Genomic DNA, 27,988 nt, shown 5'->3' with positions numbered 1-27,988 from the left:
GATCCTGTTCAGGACTCCCTGGCTAGGTTTGTGCTATAGAAATACCACATACATTGATGGTGGGCAGAAAAAAATGCATGATTAGCTCCTGCAAAGTGACAACAAAGGGTAATTGGTATTTTAATCCCATTATTTCTGACTACCAAGACACTATATCCAGGAAAGAGAATTCACACACACACACACACACACATATGGATTATGTTACTTACCCAGTAAGCATCTGTTCTTGGCATGTAGAGCTGTAGATTCACATGCTTTGCATACTCCTGCCATCTAGTGTTGGGTTTGGATGTTTGCAAGTTGTTTTTCTTTGAAGAAGTCTTTCGAGTCACGACGTAAGGGGACTCCTCCTTCCAGTGATAGTGGCCATGGGCATCAACTCCATTGTTAGATTGTTTTCCCGCAAAAGGGTGAGAATGAAGTGAGTGTAGTAAAGAGATGTCCATGTATATGCAATGTAAATAAAGAACACTGCAATAACTACAGGTGTACGGGGAGGTGGGATGGCGCATGCGAATCTACAGCTCTACATGCCAATAACAGATGCTCACTGGGTAAGTAACATAATCCATTCGAGGCATGTGTGCTGCAGATACACTTGCTTTGCATAGACTATATAGCAGTGTTCTCCCAAAGCAGTGTTTAACCAGTAGATGTTGCAGTGGTCTTAAAAAGTATCTTTAGCAATGCTGGTCCTACATTGGCTTGTTGGCGTGCTAACACATCCACACAATAGTGTTTACTAAATGTGTGTGGTGTAGACCATATTGCTGTTTTAGAGAGATCAGCAATAGAAATGTTACCTTAAAAAAGCCATAGATGCCCTTGTTTTGCTCGTGGAATGCGCTCTAGGGGGTATAACTTTTTTTGCTTTTGCATAGCAGGTTTGAATGCATTTAACAATCCATCTGGAAATGCCAGATTTTAGAGATAGCATTGCCTTTGTGAGGTGGAGCAAATGCAACAAAAAGTTTTTTTTTTTTTTACGAAAATGTTTTGTTCTAGCAATATAATACAATAACACTCTTCTGACATCAAGTGTGCTACAGAATCTGGTTGTGGGAAGATCACAGGTAACTCAACCTATTGATAAATGTGAAAAGCAGGAATTACTTTAGGGAGAAATTTAGGATTAGTGCGAAGAACTACCCTATCTTTATGAAGCTGAGAGAAGGGGTCTTCTAAAGTTAGTGCCTGTAGGTCACCAAATCTCCTTAATGACGTGATTGCAATGAGGAAGGCAACCTTCCATGAAAGGAACTGCAAAGAACATTTGTGTAAGGCTCAAAGGGTGGACTCATGAGTCTTGTAAGTACAATGTCAAGATTCCACAAGTACAATGTTAAGATGCCGGAGGTATTCTGGGTGGAATGACTCTTTAAGCCTTCCATAAAGGCTTTAATCACAGGATCTTTGAACCAGGATAAATGCTGTCTGTTTTGCAAATAAGCAGGGACTGTTGCAAGGTGCAAGCTTATAGATGTGTAAGCTAGCCCAGATCATTGTAGATGCAGAAGGTAACAATGTTTTGAACGGATGCATCTAAAGGATTAATTTTGTTATCATCACAATAGATAACAACCCTCTTCCACTTTGCTGCATAACAAGCTCCGGTGGTAGGCTTTTTTGCTTCTCTTAAGATATGCATAGTGTCTGGTGGCAGACTTAAATATCCAAACTCTATGATTTCAGGAGCCAAATCGCTAAATTGAGCTCCTTTGGGTTTAGGTGCCAGATTTCTCCATGGCTGTGTGTGAGAAGGCTGGAGTTGTGATGCAGCTTTTGATGTGGAACAACTGATAGTTCGAACAGTGTGGTGAACCAAGGCTAACGAGCCCATGTGGGGGCTACTAGAATCCGGGAGAGATGTAATGTAATGTAATGTAATGTATGTATACTTGTAAAGCGCACTGTTACCTCGTTACGTGGCGTCCTGGCGCTGTATACCGCTGGGGAACCCGTCCCGGCTTTCCCTGTGAGAGGGCACCCCCAAGGTGAAGCCAGGAATCCCCGGCGCTGCTGGGGCAGTTGTGGAGATTAAGCAAGCTATTGCCCAGAGTTGCAGAGTGGGACCCATGGTTAGCGTAGGCACCTAGGCGAGAATTATAGAGTCCGCGGACATTGACCCAAGACCCTGCCGCGTCGGGAATTGAACCCTGGTCCCGGGCCGACTTCTGCTTCAGGGTCTGCCGCTTCTAACGAGTGAGCCACACTTCTCCTTTTGCCTGAGCTTTCGAACCAGAAATGGAAGGAGTGAGAGAGGAGGAAAGGCGTAGGCAAATATCCTTGACCAATTCATCCATTGGACATTACCCTTGGAGAAAGGGTGTGGGAACTTGGAGGCGAAGTTTGGGCGTTTTGCGTTGTCCCATGTGGAGAACAGATCTATTTGTGGAAAACCGCATTCTCCCAAATATGGAACGAGAACTTGGGGATGAAGTTTCTGCTTGTGTATTTGCTGCCTCATTCTGCTGAGGAGGTCGGCAATCTGATTGTTCGCCCCTGGGCGGTGTTCTGACAGACTATGATCTCTGTGATGGACGGCCCAAGTCCAAATGGTCGGAGAGAGACGTGACAGTTGGAGTGTGACCAAGACAACTTTGCTTATGAGGCGAGATTGAAAAGCTTTGAGAGCTAGAAGTACTGCTAGAAGCTCTAGAAAGTGGATGTGTAGATGTTATGCTTGGTGTCCCAGAGACCCTGGATTGCCTAATCTTGGAGACGGGCACCCCAACTTGATAGAGATGCATCTGCTGTTAGCACAATCTGAGGAATAGGGTCAATGAAGGGCCGCCCTTTTGATACATTTTGTGGATTCCACCATCGCAGAGAGCGATGGGTGTGGCTGTCTACCAACACTAGATCTGTCAATTGACCCTGTGATTGCTTCCACTGACGTTCCAGGCATTCTTGTACGGGACGCATGTGTAGTTTTACATGAGGCACTGTTGATATGCATGACGCTATCATCCCTAGCAATTGCATGAAGTTTCTGGCTGGTAATTTTTGGTTGACCTGAAACTGAAGTAACAGAGCCTGAATATTGTAAATTCTGGCTGTATTGTGAGAGGCTAGAGCTTTTTGATTGTCAAGAGTGGCTCCCAGATAAGACTGTCTGTGACGGCTGCCGGTGAGACTTCGATGTGTTTACCATGAAGCCCAATTGGTGGTCTAAGTCTGGCGTGACCTGAGTGTGTTGTAGACACTTTGTTGTGTGCTGGCTTTGATGAGCCAGTCATCTAGGTACAGGAAGGAGTGGATCTGTTGCCTTCTGAGATGAGCTGCCACTACTGCTAGACATTTGGTGAACACTCTTAGGGCAGTAGTTACTCTGAATGGAAGTACTTTTAACTGGGTTTGCCTGCTATCACTAATCGGAGGAATTTTCAATGAGCTGGATGTTTGGGAATGTCAAAGTATGCGTCTTTTAAGTCCAGTGTGGACTTAAAATGGCCTTGCTCTAAAACTGGAAGCACCTGTTGAAGTGTTACCATATGAACATGTTCTTAGAGTATGTACTGGTTTAACACTCAGATCTAGAATGAGTCTTAAGGATCCGTCCTTTTTGGGAATTTGGAAACAGAGAACAAACCCCTGAACCTTGGTAGTGAACAGTACTGCTTCTATGGCTCCTTTCTGTAAAAGGGATAGCACCTTTTGAATGAGTAACTGTAAGTGTTCGGACGACAGTTTGTAGGTGCGAGGTGGAATGTTTGGAGTATTGGTGGTAAGCTCCAGGCAATAATCATGACGGATAATGTCGATCACCCATTTGTCGGTTATTATGGATTGCCAAATGGGGAGAAACTGTTGAAGTCTTCACCCGACAGGTGTTAAGTGATCGGGGAAAAGTAGGGGCAAGTCACTGTTTGTTAGGGGAAGGAGTGTTGCGTGTTCAAACGCCTCTACACCTACCCAATGGAAATATTTCCTCTATAAAAATCTCTACAGGGAGAGGATTGGATATGGCTTTTGTAAGTGGAAGCGACAATGTAACTTTGGACCCTCCTCTGTAAAAAGAGCGACAAAAGGAGCCTTTACCTCATGGGGACTGAAGCGCTCCCATGGACTTTGCCACTTTGGTATCTTTTTCATTTTTTCTAGGGATTGGTCGACTGCAGATCCAAACATGTGTTCCTTGTTAAAAGGGGTGTTTAAAATAGATTGTTGTACCTCCGGTTTAAAACCTGAACTCCTAAGTTAAGTATGCTTTCTGAGGAGAATGCTGGTATTTATCTCCCTAACAGCAGTGCCAGCAGCATCTAGGGCGCATCTAATAGAAGAGTGAGAAATAGGTTTACCCTCTTGAACTAACTCTTTTGCTTTGTTTTTGTGTTCTTCTGGGAGATATTGGAGCAGTTGCTCCATCTCATCCCAGTGTGCTCTGTCATACCTAGCTAGCAGCTCTTGTTTATTTGCGATGCACCAGTGATTAGCAGCTTGAGCGGCTACCAGTTAGCCTGAAGCATCTATGAGCCTACATTTTTTTTATCTGGGAGAGAAGCATCACCAAAAGTTTGTGAATTAGCTCTTTTGCAAGGTAAAGGTTTGTATTTTTTATCGACTATAGGAGTCAGAATGCATGCTCGCACTGGGTCTTTGAAAATATCATTTGCATGCCTCATCATGCCTTTAAGCATAGGGAGTGTGTAGCACATAGTGTCTAAGATAAAAAGTCCTCTTCTAACAACTCTTTATGTAACTCCACTCCATGATACTCTGCTGCTCTAGCAGTGAGTTCCTGGTAAGCCTCATTATTATCAGGTGGGGAGGGCTTTACAGGATAAATGTCTGGGTCATTGTTTAATGAAGGGTCAAAGGTGAAATCCTTCCATGAGTTTAAAGGCAAATTAATATATTCCTCATCAAGATCTCCCTCTTCAGGTTTTGAAAGTGGAGACCCCAGAGACGAAATGTGTAAAGAATCTAAATGTGGAGAAGACGGTGGAAAAGGAGGTGATGGTGGAGCAGGCTAAACAGGGCTGGTAGCCACATCCTTCTTCTTCTTTAAAGGAATCTTAAAAGTCCTCAGAAGGAAGCTTGCATTTAACTGTTGATGTAGCATGAATATGTCCGGATGGATATAAATGTTCTTTTGTTTGGGAGCCTGCTTGGGATGAACAATGTCCAAATTAGAGTTAGAAGGCTCAGAACTGATGTCTTTTGATTTCGGCACTGAACGATTCTTCGACAGGATGGACTTTCTTTTAGGAGGGGATGATTTTGGTTCCGAAACAAGCTTTCCTTTAGGAATGGAGGATTTCGGCTCCGAACCGGATTTGGGATTCGAACTGGAAGGTTTTGTATCCGAAGAAGATTAGGGTTGACTCAGTCCCGAGCCGGCAGGCTTGACTATCTGTTTGGGTACCGAGCCAGAAGGTGGGGCGTCAGAAACATCGTCTCGGTGCCGACCTTGGCCAGAAGGCAGAGGTGGTGCTGAAACCTTATGAATTTTGGGTATAGGCTTAAGGGGCAAGGGGTCATGGGTACTCATGGCACCCTGTCCCAGAGGCACCTCTTCAGACTTCAAGTCTATCTCAAGTTCCGAATCGGACTCTGGAATCGAGATGGCCTCTTGTTCTGCTGCTTAGACATCCTCATGCTCAGATTCTTCACCGAAGATATCTGGAGTGTGTTGAATATTCTGCTGTTGCATTTCACAACGTCGAGCCCATCGAGACTGAAGTGTCTTTTTGGATCGAAACGCTTTACAAGTGTTGCAGTAGTCTTCTTTGTGCTACAGGGACAAACACAAGTTACACACTTTATGTGAATCGGTGCAAAGGTTCTTAGCGTGGCACCTAGGGCAGAATTTAAACTGAGTCCGTTCCATCGTCAGAAGACCAGACCGACGTGGTCAGGCCTGAAGGCCGCCCATGAACTTTTCGATCGAAAATCAAGGATTCATTGACCGAAGCAATGGCGGAGAAGTAGGAAATGCGTACAAAACAATATCGTCAAGGTTAGAGTGGATTGCACACCGAGGGGAACCGAAGAACAGTTTTGAACCGGAGCGCAGCAATACACGTCCGAACACGATGGCAGAAAAAACAATCTAACAATGGAGTCGATGCCCATGCGTACTATCACCGAAAGGAGGAGTCACCCTACCTTGTGACTCGAAAGGCTTCTTCAAAGAAAAAACAACTTGCAAACATCCGGACCCAACACTAGATGGCAGGAGTATGCAAAGCATGTGTGTCTACAGCACACATGCTTCGAACATTGTGTTCCTAACCATGTAAGCATCTGGTCATACATAGTAGATTCACATGCTCTCTGTAGTCCTGTCAACTGGTGCTGGGCTCTGATATTACAACAACAGAGGTACTGATTATGAGCTGGATTTTTTTATGCTCAGCGGGTGAGAGGTGAAAGTGGATCTAGAGTAAGACTTCAGTGATGTGCTGAGTACATCGTAAGTTGTTAAAGAAGTAAAATGTGAAAAAAGTAAAACATGCAACATCATTTTCAGCTTAAGGGTTGAAGGGTAGACACATGAATACATCAACCAATCAATCAATCATGCCACTTATAAAGGCCCTGGGGTAGGGGGGGTGCTGCTACTGCTCGAAGAGCCAGGTCTTGAGTTGTCTTCTGAAGGACAGCAGGTCTTGGGTCTGCCGTAGGTGGGTGGGCAGGGTGTTCCAGGTCTTGGAGGCGAGGTGGGAGAAGGATCTACTGCCGACAGTTGTTCTTTGGATGGGGGACTGCGGCGCGGGCGAGGCTGGCGGGTGGGGGTGCAGAAGCGGAGTAGTCTGTTGAGGTATGCTGGTCCGGTGTTGTGGAGTGCTTTGTGTGCGTGGATGAGGAACTTGAAAGTTATCCTCTTGTTGACGGAGAGCCAGTGCAGGTCTCAGGTGGGGTGTGATGTGGCTGCGGCGGGGGATGTTGAGGATCCGACGTGCAGGGGAGTTCTGGATGTGTTGAAGCCGTCTCAGGAGTACGGCCCAAGTTCCTGCGTAGAGGGCATTTCCGTAGTCCAGCCTGCTGGTGACGAGGGCCTGGGTGACCGTTCTTCTCGTTTCGGTGGGGATCCACTTGTAGATCCTGCAGCACTACATACTACGAACAGATGCTTCCAGACTAAGCAACATTTTTCGTTCTTAGCATTTGGGGCTGTGGATATACATGCTCTGCATTAACTGTAAAGCAGATTCCTCCCAAGTCGTGACTAGAGGGCAAATGATGAAGATAAAACGGTTTGGCCAACCATAGCCTGTTGACAAGTTTCCTGAAAGCAAACATCCCTGACTAGTTCCTGCATAGTGCATTGCCATGAACTGTTGTTACCTGGATCTGAAGCTTCAAATTGTGCGTTTTCCAGGGTGGCGAGGTCAATGGCTGGAGTTCCACACTGTTGGAAGCACCTGTTCAGGACTTGAGAGTTGAGTTTCCACTTATCCCTTGTTGATGTGTCCTACTGCACAAGTTACTTACCTTCGGTAATGATATATCTGTAAGAAACATTAGTTAGTTCGATTCCTTACCTTAGAATAACCTCCAGGCGTCAGACTGGATCCTGAAAGTTTTTATCAGCGTGTCGGTAGGCGTAGTCCGCGGCTCCGCGTCCGTCGTGATCGCCAGGATGACGTCAAAGTACTTAGACGCCGCACTAGCGCGCGAACGTTAGTTCTTTTTTCCGTGCCCGGAAGAGCGTACCCTTAGTCATTTTTTGACTAACCTTTGGACTTTTTTGGTGTACCTTTTTCGAATCGACTCCTGGTGCAGGTAGGGATGCCCGGTTTCAAGCCGTGTGACGTCTGCCACCGACTGATGTCGGTTACCGACCCCAACCTGCGGTGTCTCTACTGTTTAGGGGCCGACCACGACGACAAGTCGTGCCCCGACTGCCGGGCCCTGACGTCGAAGGCTAGGTGGGAGTGGTAAGGAATCTAACGTGTTTCTTTCAGATTAACAGGTATGCAAATAATTGTCCACCCTGGCAGGAGTTCTGGTAAAAGGTGGACCTTGTTGTGGACTGCCAAGTGCCGGGTCTCCAGGGCTAATGCAGGCAGCTGGGAGAACTAAGACGTCCTCCATTCCCCTACCTCTGCTTCTGTATGCAATACAAGGCAGTCATGTTGCCTGCCGTTACAAGGACCATTTTACCATGAACAAGTTTGTAAAAGGATTTGAGGGCAAGGCGAAAGGCAAGCAGTTCTAGGTAGCTGATGCTTCGAAATCTGTTGGTATGTGGAAGTGGATCCAAGAAAGACCTTCGGAGCAACAAGCAGTTGATAACCCACCCTTGCTGACAGTGCTGCTTGCCAGATCTCATCAACACTAGATCTTTCTAAAGACCCTCCATTTGTGACCAATGCCTAGCAAGACACTGCATGAGTAAGCACATGTGTAATCTGGCTTGCAGCACAAATATATAGGATGCCATCATACTCAAGAGCTTCATGACAGCTCTTACCGATGGGGGATGAGAACTGAAAAAGACAGCAGCTGCTGAAATGCTATCACCCTCTGCTGGATAGGATGAGCTTTCCCTGTGGCAGCTTTTAACATTGAGCCCAGGAAGGGCTGGATAGGCTGTGGTTGGTGTTTGGACTTCTTTGCGTTTATGGTGCACATTAAGCTATGAGGTAGGTTTACAGCTGTTCGAGCGCTTTTTACTGGCATTGCTGTCCACATACCACTAACCAAAGGCACTGGTGATGGGCAGGGTTAGTGAGGATTTGGAATGAGGAGTTGTTCAGGTCTAATGCCCTTTGCAAAGGATTGGAACGATATTCTGCAGGCTTGTCATATGAAAGGATGAACTGCTTAGCAGTCTCAGATGCAAAAAGGACCAAAGGGAATAGTCTTTCTCGGGTGTGAGGAAGCACAGCAACCAGACTCTTTTGCCCTTTTGGTGTGGGGGCATGAGCTGAAATGTGCCTATCAAGAGAAACGCTTGATCCTCTTCTTCAAGGAGAGTGAGGTGGCCTTGGCAGAGAAAGTGGCAACGCTATGGTAAGTTTGGGAGTGAAATGAAAGTCCAGGCAGTAGCCCTGCTGAACTACTGCCAAAACCCATTGGTCTGAGGTCGAGTTCCTCCCAGTGATGGTGGATATCCTTTAGGCGACCCCAAGCAGGTGTTGCGGGCCAAGGTTTGAAAGCTGAAGCACCTTGTCCGAGCTGCCTTTAGTCCTGCCCTAGCTATTATTACCTCGACCCCAATCCAATCCTTTGTGTATTCTCGGCCTACTATTGGTACTAGTATGTTTGCGCCTGTCCAGTGGGTGCAGTCTTGGTCACACCCACGAAAGGGGCTCCTCGAAGTGAAAGACTGCAGTGCACCAAATGACTTTGCAAACTGTGCCCTTTTTATAAAAATCTTTTCCAACATTTCACCCACTTGGGGCCCCCAGAAATGTCCTCCATTGAATAGGATGTTGGGTTGGTGTTGTAGGACTGCTGGCTTGTACCCAGACATGTAGCCATTCATAGCAGTAGAACGGGATACGAGTGTTAACACTGCGGAAGGCGGTGTACAGAGCAGAGTGTAAAGTCCCAACGCCACCATCTCCTCCCAGTGGAATCAGACTGGTGTTGACAAGAAACAATCCAACCAAGTTGGTGCTCCAACCACCACGTGCTAGTCCGCAGCGGTGTACCGCTTATTATCCTTGTTCAGCGGAGGAAGGGACAGCCGATGGCTTGAACTGAGGCATGATTTCTTGTTGTATGCACCATTAGGGAGTTTGTGGCACCCGTCCATGGATGTAAAAATGGATTGCTCGGAGTAACTTTGAACTTCTTGAATTGTTGCATGACTACCTTTGCCTTGACAGGGTCTTTGAAATTCTGAGGAACTGAACAGTATGTTCTGTCTTGGAGTGGTTCTCAACTAACACTTATCCTCCTCCTGTAAGATATGCATGTTGACTTTATCTTGCCTGGCCAGCCTCTGAATGACTGTTTTATACGCAGTGGTTTCATCCATCGAGAAACGTTTAGCTAGGTGTGTCTCCAGATCTGTGTTGTCCATAGGGTCAACATTAGAATTGTCAGAGGGATCGTCTCTAATCCTTGCCCCAATAGCTGGTTGTAAGGGTCTACCTCTTCGTAAGGGCTGCATGGGTCGGAGGATGACTGCAATAACCTATCTGGAAATTCTGTTACTGGTGGAGGGTGAAAGGAGAATGGGCGTAGTGATGGTGGTAATTGCCTGGATGTGGGAGGTAGGGGTGGAGGGCTTGAATCTCTCTGTACATCTTGGGCACCGAATCTTTTGGTGCATCGAAGGCGAGCTCCTTCTCGAAGTACAGCCTCAGCTCCTCGGAACCTGCAGCAGAGTGACTGATGGCTGTCATGGGTTGGGGGGGGGGGGATGGATACAGATTAGCAGAATTCTTTCCATTATCTGGGTAAATTAAGAGTTATTTATGCCTGGCGTGGAGATCCCCCGCACAGTCTTACCAGGAAGGGGGCCTAAGATGTCTCTGTAGAGAACTTGGGTCGATTTCAACTCTGAAGTCGAACGTTTGGTGCCTTTGGATCAAGATGGGGTGTAGGGAGGGGGGAAAAATCAATGACTGTTGTGGCTCAATGTCCTTCTGCTCTTCAATGGGAACTTGCTTGGCTCCAAAGTCTTTGCTCGCTGCAGACCTGAGCAAGAGGGCAGTAGGGGGCTGGGAGTTTCTTTCTGCCACGCTGGTGCTTTACGTCAGATTCCTGAGGGAGCAGTGCACTGCCACAGCATGGGGCCACTTAAAGGAGCGGGCTTTTATCACTTGGCGTTGCTACTCGGGAGAAATACTCATCTCTTGGTGTCTTCCCGATTCGGGCCCTGTCTGTTTAAGTGCCAAGGATACCCAGCCTTGTTGTTCTTCCTTAGAAGCACTGGACGACAAGGTTTCGAAGTTGGACAATGGTTGACGTGCCTCTTCCCCCTCGAAGCACAGAGGGTCTTGTTTGCCGAAAATGTTGGAGTATGGAAAAAGAATGGTGCTGTATTTTGAGACACATCCAACGCCATTCCCTTTCGGACCTTAAGGTCTTCTTACACCAGAAGTTGAGGCAGAAACCACAGGAGATCTTGCGGTCACAGGAGAGAGAAAGGTTGAAAACTATATAATGGTCTGTCAATGGGTATATTATATTTCACCTTGGATAAAACTGGAAGGGTGTGTGTTCCATCACCCCCTTGCTCTATACATTCTCCTGGGTAAGCAAAGTGAAGATGGAAGTGGATTCCACCGAAATAATTAAAGCGACTAAGGTGCTTGGAAGTCAAGGGGAAGTAGTCACTGTCGGTGGAGATCGAGCAGTGTAACCACGGGAAAGGTGCCAACCAGGCTGTGATGGTTATCGGAGTCATCAGTCTCAAAGAGTGGAGCAATCAGGCTTGCAAAAGCAGCCAGGATTGCGCCAGTCACCGAACTCCCTGGTGAGTAAAACAAAAAAAAGATTCTAGGGTGCAGCTTGTGCCCATGAGCATTGGTGGACTAAGGAGGAGTGACACCACATCCCACAATTTAAAACCTCATTGAAGAAATACAAGTTGTAATGTTTCAGGCGGACACTTGATATCAAGAGAATGCATGTATATCTTCAGCCACCCATGCTGCATAAAATATATTTATTTTTTCAGTTTCTGCCATACCAACTTCTACACTTCAACGGGGGCTCAAGTGTAATAGTCAAACTATTTTGGTCAATGGTGGTTGACTAGCAGTGAAGCTCACTGGGAAAAGAGGATTACAAGTCCACCACAACTGTTAACTAGGACATACACCTAAGAAACAAGATAAAATAACCAGGACAGTTGTTACAATGCTTGTTTTAGACAAACGAGGAATCACAGGTCAGGAGTATCAATTAAAACAATACAACTGGATCAATGTACAAATTACCTCAACAAATTAGTGGCATCTAGCCATAAAGCAAAAGAGCCACATTCGCACAACTGTGGAAATTCTGATTGGACTGGCTTCTTAACCAATCTGCTGAGACACCTATAAGTAACCAACAAAGGCTACAAGTTTCATTAGAAAGAGATGCAAGACAAGCTGCAGATATGTTGGAGACATGGATGCTGGACCATTGGGATGGCTATTGGGAAATCACAGTGACGCACAAATGCTGTGGCCCAACCTGGTATAGATGAGCCTCCACTTTTGGGACAGTCTGCTCACCCTGGGGGCATACTATTGAGAGTCTGGGCGGGTGGGGGAAATGTTCAATCCTTGAGAATGTAAATGACTTACCTAATACATTTGAAGAAGTCTGCGCATTACTGCAAAAATAACAGATTATATAAACAAAGCTGCAGATGCCTATTTCAAGAATAAGTGCCTGTGTTTACACTAACTTGGCTCGCTAGAAGCAAAGCTTTGGTCGATATTAATAGTTAGAAAAACAGTAAAAAAAAAAAAAAAAAAAAAGTAAAATTATAGTTAAAATTTGGCTGGGACTTAAGATAAAAAAACTATTTGTACATACATGAAAAGCAATTCATGAGAAACAGTTCATTTTATGAAAGCACTTTCCCTTTTTTCTAAGTCATCCATGCACAAGAATTATTTACTATTCCAGAATGGAGACCAGTTAATTAGCTGAGAATCTTCTTTTCTTTAATGCTTGTACCTTTAACGTCTGGGTCATCGACATGAGGTTCCAGATTTTCAATCATTTCTTCCAACTCTTTCCTAGTAGCCATACTTCTGTTTGGAGTATTGGATACAGAAACCTCAGGTGTATTTTCATGACATTCCAACTTGGCCTTTGTCTTTGAGGTCTGAGCTTGAAGGAGTTCTTGATCAAGATCTATTTCGGGAATAGGAGTCCTCCAGAAATGGAAAGAATTGAACAATTCCTGCTCTGAAACAGAGTGGTTCTTTGACCCGGACAAGAGGGATAGCTTACAAGAACTGGAGCTTTGATTACAACTTTCAAAAGTTTCTGTAGAAAACACAGAAGAGCAATGTGATGATATAATAATGTCATCTTTAGTTTCACTTGCTGTTTGACTTGATGTTAAGGGATCTTGTGAAGTATCTGCCAACTGGACAGTGAAATTAACATTAAAATCATTGGAAGGCACTTCCACAGTACTCTCAGCACATGTAATGTCCTCACAAGCATCTTCAACAATGACCTCGGCTGCATATTCAGCTATGTCATTTGAGGAATACTCCAGTAGGACTTCATCACTATCTACATCAATTACATCATGATCATCCTCCAGTGCCACCTCTCCAGCATATTGCGCCAGATCATCCAAGAGATCCACGGCATCCTCCACAAGAACTTCATCTGAATGCTCCGATGTTACATTTCTTTCAAGCTCCTCTATAACATAACTATTTTGCACCCTTGCAAAGTAGCTGTGATCTTCTAGTACAACATCACAGTGGTCTGCTGAAACATCACTGTTGAGTGAGAAGAAAATGAAACCGTAATTAATATATGTGAAAACAAAACGGTTATCAAGTTAAAACTATTTAATGACAGTACAGACATGATAATCTGATTGCTACTTTGGAACTTCATTACCTAATTATTAAAATAAATATTTAATTCATTAGAAAGGCAGAAGCGGGCATGTTTATTCCACTGGGTAAAATAAAGTTTTTTCTGAATTACAAAATGACACCCAAGAGGCCCAACCCTGTTCTTCGTGTTTGGTTACTATGAATATTATCTTATGGTGCTTTAATAGCATTTTTAACCACACTACTGTGCAAATATTAATGAAATGGTACATAAAATATTTATAAAGACAAAAAGAATACAAGACAAGATGGGAAAATCCAGGAGAAAGGGGCACAGAAGAATTAAAAAAACAAGTTCACGAAGAAACAAGTAGCAGTTGTCATTTAACAGAGCATAACATATTAAAGTATAGAGGAAAAAAGAAAATGCAGCAATAGATGAAAACGAATAATCTACTATCAAAAGAGTGAACGTCTGGAAGATGGAATAGATTTAAATTCTATAGTGGGCTTTGTAGTCCTCATTTCTTAGTACAGACGGACATGAAAATCTACACTTGCAGGAAAACAGGCAGAGAAATGTGAACTCCAAACAACATTGTGTACAAAGATGGACAGTCACTTGCAAGGATCTTCATCCAAATGTGCTGTAAGGTAATGTGACAAACTAAGACAGACCAGAGAGACAGTTTTCTCCATGAACAAAACGAAAGTTGTTCTAGACTCAATACGTTGATAAAGCCCCAACAAATCAATAGCTAACTTTGACCAAGGTTTCTCTGGAAAAGAAAGTCTGTATATGCGCAGATTGCTGTGTTTTCAACACTTTGTAAGAATTTAAACATATTGGACAATTTTATATAAACTCAATATCACCATGCATGTAAGGCCATCAGAACAATTCCTTAACTTTGTTTAATGGGACTGTTTTGCCCATTTTACTCAAGTGCGCTATAGAAACAAGTTTGTTTCTAACTCCTGCAGGTGGAACAAAACATCCGCATTTAACAATCACATTTTCCAAGAACAGCTCATCCCTGACTTTACAAAAAAAAAGTTGTTTGAATAATTACCTCTCCAAAGGCTATGCCTTCAGAATATTCTCTAAGTTCTTTCAAAGTGTCATCCATAGAAACTGCAGTCAACCATTCTTTTTTTGATAATTTTGCCCTACTGTCAACACAACATCTTCAAAAGTAGCCATTACACATTCTTCCTGTGACTGTTCATCACTGGAAGCTTGAACTTCACTTGACAACTTAGGCTAAAAATCAGCTCTCACATTTTGCGCTCCTGGTAAATATATAAGTGTAAACGTTTACCCACCCAATTTGACCAGTAACCTCATCAACCTAGACGATGCTTTGCTCATTCCATGCTTTAAAAAAGTCAAGAAATCAAAGGTTTATGATCAATTTTTAGGTGAAAAGCCTAGCCCCGCATTATCATTTTAAAATGTTCTGCTAATCAGGTTCACCCTAATTTCTCTTGTTCTCTAGTGGAATATCTAGATTCAGCAACTGACAATGTTCTGAAAGCAAAAGCAATGGAGCGTTCAACACCATCTTTGAATTGACTCAAAAGAGCACCCAGACCGTTGGCACTGCCATCCACAGTAATCACATTCACAACATTGCATTGTATGCAAACGGGGACAATGGTTTGGACTGAATAATTGCCTCTTTAAAACTACTGAAAGCGGAGGTATGTCTTAAACCCCACTCAAATTGTGTTTTTTTTTTTAGTAATGACCACAAATAATACACTTTATCAGCAAATCTTTGTACAAACCTAGAATAGTATTTGAATAAACACAAAAATGACGGAGTTCTTGGTCAACAGGAATCTAGGTGTTTCTAATCATTTCTAATAAATCCTTCCTGGGATAACTACCACCTTTGGTAATTGTGTGCCCCAAATATTTTACTTCCTGAACAAAAAACATTTCCCTCTGTGTTTAACACTTTGCTCAAAATATTAAAACGTTGATGGGACTTTTCAGAATACACCAAAATATCTGCCTGAAACACCACTGCATCATCAATATCCCTAAATAGACAAAATATACATTTCTGGAAAATCGATGCGGCAGATGCGAGTCCAAATGACAGTCTGATGTATCTGAACGCCCCATCAGATGTAATAAATGTAGTAATAGGTCTAGACTCACAAGTCAATTCGACTTGATGATAGCCCGCTTTCAGATCAATTGTGAAGTACTTTGCTACTTCTAATTTAGCAAACAACTCCTGTACCTTGGGCATAAGATGCCAATTAACCAAAATGTGCTTATTAAATGATCTAAAGTCAACGCATAGTCTAAGTTCACCATTTTTTTTAACCAAAACAAAAGGACACACATTTTCCTTCACATTTGAGATAATTTATTGTGATCCGATTATGGTACATGTCACAATTTGTGTTTTGTAGGAACAGCATCTTTTTTCAAATGCATACAATAAGAACAATTTTTCACTTTTCCGAGTTCTTTTCTAAATATACTAATGCTTTTCTAGAATACTTTCCAAGCTGTTTTCCCCATTCAATACACGTTGTACTCTCATCATTTCCTCTGACAAACATACCTGCAGTTTAGCATTGGGATTAAGTGTAATATCAAACTACCCTTGATGTCTCTAAAACAATACTTGCAGTCCGTCAACTGTTGCATGCACTTTGTCAATAGTGGTGTATTGTTTGAAACTTATTTCATTCATAAAATAGCCAATCATGTTAATCTGTTTTCCACCAAATCCAAACACTCTACATTCATGTGTTCTAAACTTTTATTTTGCCAATTCTTATTAAGAAATGAATTGGAAATTATGGTATATGGGGGGGGGGGGGGGTCCAGAATCAGCCATTACCGTTCTTATCCTGCCAGCATTATTAATTTCACACATAGGTGGTGCATATGGTTCTGTGTCCACTTCGTCACTCGTTACCTTATTGCTGACAACCTTGTGAACTTTCTTAACCTCACTACTACAAATCCCTGGAACATGGCTCTACATTTATACCATTACCATCTTCTTTCACAGCATCATCAGAAATAACATGGCACTATGTTCGCTAACACAGCACCAACATCCTCCATACAATCCTCTTGCACATTTGAAACGCTCTTGGAAACACTCTGACACATCACACCAAAATCTCAACTTTCCCACACTTAAATCAGTCTCTTCATTTAGCTGGACAGGCTTCAAATTAGGCAGAATACATTTCTTATCCACAGAGGTTGCACTGTACTCTAGTGTTCATACAAACTATAGAGCGTACGTGTTTTTCTACATCTGCCTTTATAAACCATTGACTTGTTTACATTCTTCATTGTCAAGTAGCCACCTACAAAGACGTACTATCAACATTAGTAGTTTTAGAAGAATTGCTGGATGTCAATTACTTCTGTAGTGTCAGACTGCGCCGACATAAAATTTGTTGTAGAATTTTCTTATTTGAGCACAATATAATTAACTGATCCCTAATGCATTTGTCAACCTGTGCTCCAAACGCACAGTCAACATCTGCAAATATAGCTACTGCCTGATAAGAAAAGAAGTTAAACAACGCCGAGAGATTTAATGTTGCTCTGGTTTTCCTTCATTTCTTTAGAAATTGGTAGCAAATCAACCTCATTCAATCTAACCCAAACACTGAGTTCCTCACTCCAGCGCTGAATGTTATGCAAACAGCAGTTTAACCTGAAACCACGACGATGGTTTACACAAATAATAAACCCTTGAATTGGACTACAAACCAGATTCGCTGATGACCAACATAATTCGGAAACTATTTTAGAAAGGACACCGAGTGAATGCAGTAAAATCTTGGTGTAAATAAAAGTCTATAAACAAATTCAAAATGCCATTTTGTACGCTCGTGCAGAGGGAATGCAAGCTCCATTAATCCCAGATTACACCTTGTACTTATCAGCCCTGATGAAAAACCCTAAAATTGCTATGGGATTGGAAACGTGTCCGCTTTTCCTTTAAATCCAGAAGGGTGTATGAATCAATCCATAGTTCTGGAGAGGGTCTAGGCAATTTATAAACCCCCACAGAAACCTAGATATTCACCCCTGGAAGTTTTCTCTATTACAATTATTGTTTTAGCCAAGTACAAGGTGGTTTACAGAGAGCGTTTTTGTATAACTAAATATGTTGAAATGTACTGGTGTATTCTTTTTTGGCGCACTATCTTTTTTGTTTGATTTAGTTATATGTTGTTCACAATTATTTGTACAGTCACATTGATTTGTATACTTTATATGTCACAGCTATTCTATTTAAATGTTGAGGTGTATCTTTGAATGCCTTATGTTTTTCAAAAAATTAAATGAGTGCATAAAACTGACATGATTAAATGCTAAATGTAAAGCATTGTACAATGACTAAATGCATTGCTATGTAGTCTGTAGGAATACATAACAGCCTATCAAACTGGTGGCAGGGTAACCTTTTTTGTCACAATTACTCCACGTCCCACCCTGCCCCCATAAAGGACGTAACCCCTTTTTGGATAAACCAAGCACACAATCAGCAGCAAGAATTTGTAGAAAAGATACATAGGAATCCACAGATTCATCCAACAGTTGATAACCAGTATAAACCTTTTTTAAGTCTATATAATGTTTCCGAAAAACAATCGTAATCACAAGATTCCACTCCTTGTGGTGGTGGTGGTGGTGGTGGTGGTGCCATTGCTGGTGGGTGCTCAAAAATATCTTCAGCATCCATGTCCATAACATTTAAGAGCAAAGCTTTTTTTGCTTTCCGGTGGAAATGCAGTACCATTAAGGGCCAACATATTTTTAAAAATGCCTAAGCCATTTTTCCCACTTCATGCTAAGTTGATTTAGATGGCTGAAAAATGCAGGAGGTGGATTTCCATATGCAGTAGTCATGCTTGTACGTCACAATATTCAACTTTAAAATTGAAACAACGTTGTTAAATATAGTTGAAATGAAAATACAAACTATTTGTACACAAGTTAAAACATTGTGAGCATCACAGTCGGTGAAAAGAATACACAAGAAAACAGATCTGTTTTATATGCAGAAAAGTTGTGCACATCCACGTTGGTAAACTCAGAAATCAAACATTGTGAAACTTACAAATTTAGGTTTGCGCATCACCACTGTTTTCCTGTTCAACTCTATGCAAATGCGCAGTGAAAACAAATAAATGCTGGTGGGATGTCTGCCTGCTAATTATGTGTAAAGCACACACGTGCAGATAAAATTACCCCCAAGATGGCGCCTGTCGTGATGACGTGCGTTATAATGTGAACGCTGCTGATAGTACCTTACTTCGAATATGGTGCCGAGATCAGAACTAGACTGGCAATGTTTCTTCCAATAAACCTCCAACACTCTGTTGAATGTCCAATGATGTTAAGATGCTTGCGAGCTAAATATACCTACTCCTCTTATCTGTAAAAGTGATCTTGGTTAAAATACCAAAACTCACAAAGTGCCAATATTTCTGAAAGGTCCCCACAAATTGCATATACTTCTTGGCACTCGTCTCCTACTCAATTGGAGGGGATCTGCCATTGCTTTCTCAGTCATCATACACAACGAAGCAATGTCCGTAGTGAACAATACCTGGATGCTCCCTCTGGGTTCTTCTCAAATCGTCACCAAATATGTTAGATTAATGAGGCAAAGATGCAGCAATGGTAGCTGTTTAATGGAGCATCCAAGCACTGCAACAGCATGATCCAACTATCAACGGCCCTCTGTGAAGAACTTGGAACGTGACAAACAACAACAATGCTTGACCAATGAAAGCAAAGGTAACAACCATGTTGGAAAGATCATGGAATAGAATGTAAGCGTAGCAAATTTAGTAGTAGAATGTAGAACGATGAAAAGCAAATGCTTAACACAATAACTATGAACTTACACAAAATTAAGTATGGACAGAAATATTAAACACCTTTTCATGCAACAAAGATCAATGTTTCAAATGCATGTTATTTATTTGTCCATTTTTATATAGCACACTCAGCTCAAAAAGTATCAGCCCCTATACATAGAACAGCCCTTTAATTCATAGCATTGTCACATATAACCAAATTAAACATGTCACAAGAACGTTTATGTGCATCTAAGCATCAAAATAAGATTATGACAGGGCGTGACCTGGAAGCAAACATGGCGGACATGTCGGAGGATCTGCATAAGCCCCAGGCATCCGATGAGATTTAAGCCACTGATGACACAATCAAGCAGGCAATAGACTCTGAGGCCCCAGGAGACAAGATGGTGGCCCTAAACGCAGGAGCAGGGGGGAAATGCAGGTCGTGGCAGCACAGTCTGTGGCAGCACCGTGATGTGCTTGGGCGTCCTCGTAAGAATTTGACGCAGCCTGGCAGACTCATGACAGTGCCCTCCCTTCTGCCCTAGAAGAGAGGCAGAGACTAGAAGGCCTTGTCCGGACTTCTTGGGCTCATTACAGGACTGACAGAAAGGGAGCGGGGAGGTGCCCAGAGTCAAGTCGGCTCGGAGAAGGCAGCAGAGCTTTGGGCCTGGAGGCCTCATCACGGCTACCTGCTCTTCTCCTGGGCCCCAGGCTACTCCACACCTGGACTTGTGTCCACTGATGCCCCCTCAGTCCCCCCAGAGGTGAGGTGTTGCCTGTGATGGCCGCATGCTGGGCACGATTATGCTTGGACCTCTTTGTGGAAATACAGCTTGGTTTGATGGAGTCACAGCGGTCCAAAAGAGAAGCGGAGACCCAGGGGCCTCGGCAGGGGCTTTAGGACACTGCAGGACACCCAGAGCCAGAGTGATGTCAACTCTAGGAGGGATGCAGAGCATTCGGACAGAGCCTCATTACAGACATTTTTTTCTTTTCTGAGTTGAGGCGGGCCACTTAACATCGCTAGGACGACACGGCCACTGCCCTCTCCGTCTACACCTCTCCATGTGGAGAAGCAGGCAAAGCACCAGCCAGCGCTCAGACAAAGGTGGTGGGACTCTAGGGACCTCGGAGGGAAGGTAACTGTGAAAAACAGCCAGAGAAGGGGGGGTTCAGACTGAAGCCCCCACAGATGTGAACAAGTCACAGCTGACCCAGATGGTTGAACCCTTGCTCCACTGATATTTATTTTTTTATTTATTTATTTTAACATTTAGTATAGCGCGAACAAATGCCCGGAGGCGTCTCGGCGCTGTTATCCTGCAAGTAATAAAGGACTTTAGAGAGTACCTAGAAGCCAAGATAGAAGTGGGCTCAGATCAATCTGCTGAGGCAGGATCTCCGGAATGTACCAGCTTCCAACAAGTCTCCACTATGGAAAACAAACTCAGTGTGCTCAAAAAGGACTTCACTAAACTCTGCAGTGTGGTGTTCCAGCGGAAGCGACTAGTCAAGGATGCGGAGGGCCGGTCCCACCACAACAACCTGCGCCTGGTGGGGGACTGAAGGGAGTAGAGGAGACCCACCCTGTAACTTACTTCTATGATTGGTACAGGACCGGTGTCCCTACACAGGAATTACCACCATGCTTTTTCATCGAGAGGGCACAAAGTACTTGTTTAAAAGCCCCGCCACCCTGCCCAGTGACACTCAGATGGCTAAACTCAACAGGGAAGCTATATTATGAGCGGCCCGTACCAAACAATCCTTTTCCCAACAATCAAGAATCATAATCTTCCCTAAAAACACAGCAATAATCCAGCAGCAGAGGAAAACATTTGAAGCAGTCAAGGCCAAAATGAAAGCAATGCATGCCACAATATGCTTCTATGACCAGTCAGGCTCAAAGATATTCACCCGGGGAAAACAAACTTCAAGACTGTGGAGGAGGCCTGTGCTTGGATTGATGAGAGACCCTTGCGACTCCCCAAGGGGAGGCTGCAACAGACTCCTGGTAGACAATTCCCAAGCCCCCCACTCTCCACCCCAACCGAGAGTTGACAAACGAAAATGACAGGGGTGAACAGAGCAGACTAGAGCCATGATCATTACCAAGAGAGTCCAACTGCTTCATGGAAAAGGGAGTAATTCCTTCTTGGAAACTCTGGGGATCAGAATATCACCCAAATGGTAGGAGGAGAGGCCAAAAGAGCACATCGATCTAGACTAAAGCTTCTGCTGCCATCATGCTGCATTGCATAAATAGGCCCAAGAAGAGTCAATATTGTATTTTTATAGTCTCGAATTACTGAAGTGGTAGTGGACATGGTGTTGTGACTAGACCCCGTTCCCATCCGCCCCCTTGGCAGAGTAGCTACAATGGGAAAGGATAGGCAAAAGTTCATAATTAAGACAAAGAAAAAAAATGGATTGATAAAAAGGAAAGAAAGTTTAAAGGTGGAAGTAAGAAAAGGTGGAAGGTGGCTTGGATCACGATCATGGCGGACACTCGACTATGAAGCTCTGTCCTGGTCCTGCATGAATCATGGCCAAAATTAGTGTGGGAGATCCCCAATGCCTGACACTTGCTGGAGAGGGGGACAGGCCGGTCACAGACGCTGATCCGAGCTGTGGCCGGAGCTTGGCACTGCAACGGAATGGTAGACATGTTGCCGCGGCGGGAGCCTGGGGAGAGCGCCTTCGGAGTTGCAGCAGGGCCGTGGCCTGTCCGAGAGCCGCGAGGTCATGGCTGAGTAGTGGGCGCCATGGGTGCCGGAAGTGAGCACCTTAAGAGGAGAAGACAGTGGTCCGCGCCGCGCCTGAGAGGGCAGCTGGGGCATTAGACTGATGAACGTCTGGTGTAGATGATTCCAGGCCCAGGCCAGCAGATCAAAGGAGGCCTAGAGCAGACCGCTGTATTCAATCAATCAGGGTTTTTTTAAAGCGCACCACTCGGCCATGAGGGTTTCAAGGTGCTGAGGGGGGGTGGAGGGGGGGGGGGATGCGGGAAGTTTGCGTTCGCAGATCCGTTAGCCAATGAGCCAGGTCTTAAGGGCCTTCTTGAAGATTTTCAGGGAGGGGGCTAGTCTGATGTCTATCGGAAGCTCGTTCCAGGTTTTGGCTGCAGTGTGTGAGAAGGATCTTCCTCCTGCTCTGTTTCTTTTGGGTACGTGGAAGTTGATTCTGTCGTGGAGGTATTTGGGTCCAATGTTGTGTAGGCATTTGTAGGCGTGGGTGAGGGTTTTGAAGGTGACGCTTTTCTCCACAGGGAGCCAGTGGAGTCTTCGTAAGTGTTAGCTGATGTGTTCGTGCCGGGGGATGCAGAGGACGAGTCTGGCGGCAGTGTTCCGTATCGTCTGGAGTTTTTGGAGTAGGGACTTGAGGTCGGCCACCAGGTGTCCCATACTGAAGGGGTGGTTCTGAGGACAATGACTTCTGTCTCATCGGTGTTGAGCTTAGGGCAGCTGTTGGTCATCCAGACTGCGACCTCCTGCATTCCTTTCTGGATGTTGAGTCTGGCGGTGGCAGGGTCTTTGGTGAGGGAGAGAATGAGCTGGGTGTTGTGGGCGCAGGAGACTATGTTGAGGCCTTGTTGTTGGACGATGGCGGCGAGGGGGCCATGTAGATGTTGAAGAGGGTCGGGCTCAGTGATGATCCCTGTGGGACTCCGCAGGTTATTTCAGTGGGATGGGAGAGATGCGGCAGTCTGATTCTTTGGCTTCTTCCGGTGAGGAATGATCGGATCCAGTCTAGGGCTGTTCCTTGTATGCCGGTGTGGTGTAGTCTGGCGATTAGTGTGCGGTGGGAGACTGTGTCGAAGTATGCTGATAGGTTGAGTATGATAATGGCTGCGGAGTGACCTTGGTTCAGGAGGGTGCGGATGTCATCTGTGGCGGCGAGTAGGGTGGTCTATGTGCTGTGGTTGCTTCGGAATCCGGATTGGGAAGGGTTGAGGATTGTTTTCGATGAATCATGTCAGTTTCCAGTTGACTATTTTCTCTGCAACTTTGGCCGCGAACGGGAGGAGCACGATGGGCCTGTAGTTATTGAGGTCAGTGGGGTCAGCTGTCTGCTTCTTGAGCAGGGGCCTGACTTCTGCGTGTTTCCAGGCGCCTGGGAAGGTGCCTGTTTCGAGGCTCGTGTTGATGGTGCGTTGTGGTTCGGGTGCGATGGCGGCTCTGTGGTAGATGTGAGGGGGCAGGGTTTGGTAGGGGCCGCTGAGTGGATGCTTTTCATGGTTGAGGTGGTGTCTTCAGCTGTGATCAGCGTCCAGGTGGAGATGGTGGGCTGGCTGGTGCGTTTGGCCGGCTGTGGAGTCAGGTGGGATGTCGAAGTTGTCGTAGAGGTTTTTGATCTTAAGGTTTAAGTAGGTTCCAAGCGTGTTGCAGAGGTCTTGGGACGGAGTGATATCTGTGGCTTCGCTGCGAGGGTTGGTAAATTCCTGGATGACAGTGAAGCGTTTCTTGGGGTTGGTGGAGTTTGCAAGGATTTTGGTTTGTATGAAGGTCCTCTTGGGGGTTCTGATTTGGTTGTGGTAGTCTGTCATGGCATCCTTGTAGGTGGTGTGGTTTTTCGGGGTCTTGGTATTTCTCCAGTTATTCTCCAGGCGTCTGCATGTGCGTCTGGCTTCTTAAAGATCGGTGGTGAACCAGGCGGGTTTCATGGGGCGCTGGTTGTCAGGGTTGTGTAGCGGGGCGAGCTCATCCGCGCATTTGGAGATCCAGGTGTGGAGTTCTCTGGCTGCGATGTTGGCGTCAGATGCCGAAGTGAGGTTGTTTCAGGTGAGGGCGGAGTTGAGTTGGTCGACTGTTACCATACTCCAGTTTTTTCGTGGTGGGCGTGGGGCTGGTTTGGGTGCCCTGAATTTGTCAACAGTGAAATGTACACAGTAGTGGTCAGTCCATGGGTGTTGCATTGTGTGGCTGACGTGAACACTGTTCGACTGTGCAGCAGCCACCATTAAGTAGGGGAGGGGGCGGTACGAGAGGTTGGGATGCAGGGGGAGGGGACACAGGGGCAGCAGCGGGGGGAATAAAATAAAATATTTAAATTAAAATAAGGGGCTACTGTGAGAGGAAGGAATAGGCAGGGAAACAGAAAATTAGAGGCACCAGGCAGGCAGAGACAGTCGCGGCTCTGATGGAGGCAGGCGTCGGCCTGCAGCCTTGAACCCAGGCCAGGAGGAGGGCTCAGCACTGCAGTGAGGCATAGGTGTAGCAGAGCTGCAGCGGGGAGAGATTGAACCTGTAGGAAGGTACATCCTGACTATGGTTGCCCCCAACTTTTTGCCCTGTGTTTTAGCTGGTTTTTGACATAGTCGACCTGGGATCCTGCCAATCAGGACCCCAGGCCTACTGCTCTCTCTTTAAAATGGATTCCATGTACCCTAGGTGCATTTCCAATTGGTACTGGGCCACCCTATCAGACCCTGTAACTCAGGGCATGGGTGTACCCAGGGCTGCCAGGGGCTGCAGCATGTATTATGCCACCCCTGGCTGGCCTCCTAAATTTGACACAACTGGCTGCATGACAGCTGGGGCAAAGTCGTGTAATCACCCTTTGCTGTAGGTGTAGTATACCTATACCTAACCCTAAAATGGACACACAGATTCCTATCAGTCACTCCTATGGCAGGCCTTGACAATCCTGAAGGCAGAGTGCTTGGAATCGTGTGAGATGGTGCTCTGGCATGAGCTGAGCCTGTCTGCAGCTTGCGGAACCAAGTCCTAATAGCTGTTCCATGATATCGCATACCATATACTCTTAAGTGCATTATAATACTCGCGGTTAAATGCTAACTTTGGTATTGCTTTATCAAAACATGTCGAGTAAGGTGTCATACGAATTGGAATACTAACCCCTCGTCAATTCTGGCGACGGGGTTAGCATTCCACCCTTCTAGAGGGACACGACATGTATGTAACTGTGAACCCCGGTTAAAGTTAACTAAAGCCTCAGCTCCACAAAATGGATGCTGCCACCACAGACACGAGTCTGACCCCCTGCAGCTGGGAGTCCTTCCAGCGAGGGGAGCCTGGACAAAGGGTTTCCTGTCAGGGGCGGTGCTAGCACCGTCCCAGACATGGTTTTGTGTATCCTGGGTAGGCAGGGCTTTTCAGGAAGGTGACTGCTGAGTGGCACCCCGGTGCTCACTACGCATAGGCCAGTCTGAACCAGTTCCAGGGGCACACCAGCCCCTGGCCTGGGGAAGTCCGGCATGGCAGAGGGGTGTAACCACCCCCCTCCTAGTCCCACCCATAGGCAGGACCTAGTCACCGGGTCAGCCCCCTTTTTTAGTATAAAGATGGGAGCGGGCCCCCTGTTCAAATTAGATCATCTTTGGAATCAAGACACGACTTTCTTCGAAAGGACATCAAGATTTCTTCCTCAAGATTCTCCCTTGTGGCTAAGGAGTAGTCACCCTGCATCAAGCGGGCACCATCCTAAGAACACTGCGGTCTGCTGCAAGTCCTTCTTCACGAATCCGACGACCCAGCTCGACGAGACCCGGCTTCCCTGGCACCTCTGACCTCTACTCACCTCTACAGCAAAGCTGAGAACCGTGAGTGCGACGAGACCTCGAGGGACCGACGATCGCCAAGACTGCACGACTTCTTTGTAACAAGCCCACCGAGTCTTCCACTGGTGAGTGCTTTGGGGTCCGAGAAGCCCCAACCCTGCGCAGCTCCAGCACCCAAGATCAGCCCCCCTGCATCTCCACGATCTGCGTGGGGCCCTTCTGCTGTTTGCTGTGCACCGCGTTGTTTGGCTACTAGCCGGCTGGCTTGTGGCCTTCTGAACGACGCCCGACGACATCACTGCTGCTGGTCTGGTTGCTCCAGACTGGCTCTTGCTTCCTTCTTCAAGAGAGGCACCCCGGACCCTCCTGGTCCACTCCAGACGCCATTTTAGGTCCACCGCGTGGGCTTGAATTTGCCAAGGCTTTGTTGCCCAATCCTGGGTCCAGCGACGCCGACAGCTTCTATCTTCGTGGGACAGCTCGATCCTCCTTCCTGGTCGCCGACAACGCCTCCTGGTCTGTGAGATCTCCGAGCACAGCGTCACCCACTCGCCTAGTCGAGGTGGCTACCATCCGGTGCCCTCCTGGTGCCCACTGACTACTGGCTAGTAGTCTCGAACTTGGTCCCCTCTGCTTTCAGGTGTCATCTTCCATCGATCCAGGCTTGGATCCACCGAACTTTCTTCACTGGTCGCCTGCCAGCAACTTCTTTCTTCCAGGCTCCTGGTCCGGCAACGAGGATTCCCGATGTCTTTTGAGTCCTATGCAGCTGCAGCCCCTGGGCTAGGTAACTTCGGCATTTCGGTGCCCCAGCATAGCCTCACTATCCAAGGGTCAGGATCCACTTTCGTTTTCTCCCTACCAGGTCGGGTTCGCCCGAGAACACTAACTTTGCAATTTCTAGCTACCATAGACTTTGTCCCGCATCTCGCGTGAGAGTACACACACTGCACCCGAGTCCCCTGGGTCTCCTAGAAGTAATCTAACGATTCTATAGTCAAGTCCTAGCGATTCCAAAGCCTATTAGTATTGTACTTACCTGCTAGTAATTTCGCATTCCACTTTTCAAGTATATGGTTTTCCGTGCCCCTCGGGCATTTGTATATACTGTGCTAACTTAAGTATTTTTGCAAGAGTTTTGGTTTGTGCTTAGTACCCTGTCCTCATAAAGAGTACAGGGCTGTTGTGATTCTTAATAAATAACTGTTTATTTTCATAACACTTGTGTGGTGTCCTTTCACTGGGTATTCAAGGGGTATATGTGTGGTAAACAGCTGGCTTAACACGCCCTCTCGAGTCTTTAGCCTTAGACTGCTCGTATCCACGCTACTAGGATAGCTGGTCTATAAGGTTGACTTACAACCAATCATCAATAAGGGTTGCTGGACTGATACATAGTGTTCACTAGAATAGTGAGCACTGCATATCAGGCCACCTTCTCACAGAACCCAGGCCAGAGGTCACAGTCCTACTGTAGCGACCGGCACCCCGCACTCACCAGAAGCGGAGACACTGCATCCACAGGAAGATTGGACCACGACGTGTTCGTTCTCTCAGTGCGGGGACGGGGGCGCGTGCTGCAGCTGGCCCGCGGGGACGGGGGCGCGTGCTGCAGCAGGCCCTCAGGTACGGGCACAATAAACTGCAGCGACTGGGGTGGCAGTGCCGCTGCACTGAAAGATCGGGCACGGGCACCGGAGGTGCTGCGCGGCCGGAGGCCCATGTGGATGTCCAGGGATTGTGCAGCAGAGTTTGGCTGGGGACATAGTAAACACCCTAAAGAAGAGCACAGCACATGAAGAAGGGAGACTCTAGCTTGAAGTTGCTGCGCAGTTACACCAGGAGGTGTGACAGAGTGGAGTTTATTTTGAGGATCAGCGCGGCAGGCCGGGACTGCTGAAGTCTGCAGTGAAGGCAACCGATAAGCAGCAGTGTAAGTAACTGATTCCTAGAGGCCGGACACGAACGGGAGCAGTCCCGTGTTGACAGGCTGGAAGTGGCCTGGACAAACAACTGGAAGTCCGGAAGAGACAGCAGGACACATAGACCTGCAGTGTGAACCTAAAGGTGAGGAGAGCTAGGAGGTGCAACAAGCTCTTAACACCTGAGCAGAGGCGGGGGAATATTCTGCAGTTGGCCCTGGTCTGGGTGCCAGGACTGGTAGCAA

General features: G+C 45.9%; 1 protein-coding gene across 2 annotated transcripts in view; it reads right to left on the bottom strand.

The window, feature by feature from the left end:
• PPP4R1 (protein phosphatase 4 regulatory subunit 1) overlaps nucleotides 1–27,988 on the bottom strand; it is a 604,307-nt gene that overhangs the window by 193,397 nt on the left and 382,922 nt on the right. For both annotated transcript variants that reach the window (XM_086964940.1, XM_086964941.1), the window contains exon 11: nucleotides 12,586–13,370. In XM_086964940.1, coding sequence (XP_086821066.1) covers nucleotides 12,586–13,370 — 785 coding nt within the window. The remainder of the gene's footprint in view (nucleotides 1–12,585; nucleotides 13,371–27,988) is intronic.

The sequence above is a fragment of the Lissotriton vulgaris genome, chromosome 4_1 (genome assembly GCF_964263255.1).
Source record: "Lissotriton vulgaris chromosome 4_1, aLisVul1.2, whole genome shotgun sequence".
NCBI classification, from domain to species: domain Eukaryota; kingdom Metazoa; phylum Chordata; class Amphibia; order Caudata; family Salamandridae; genus Lissotriton; species Lissotriton vulgaris.
This window is presented reverse-complemented; position numbering and strand designations above follow the sequence as displayed.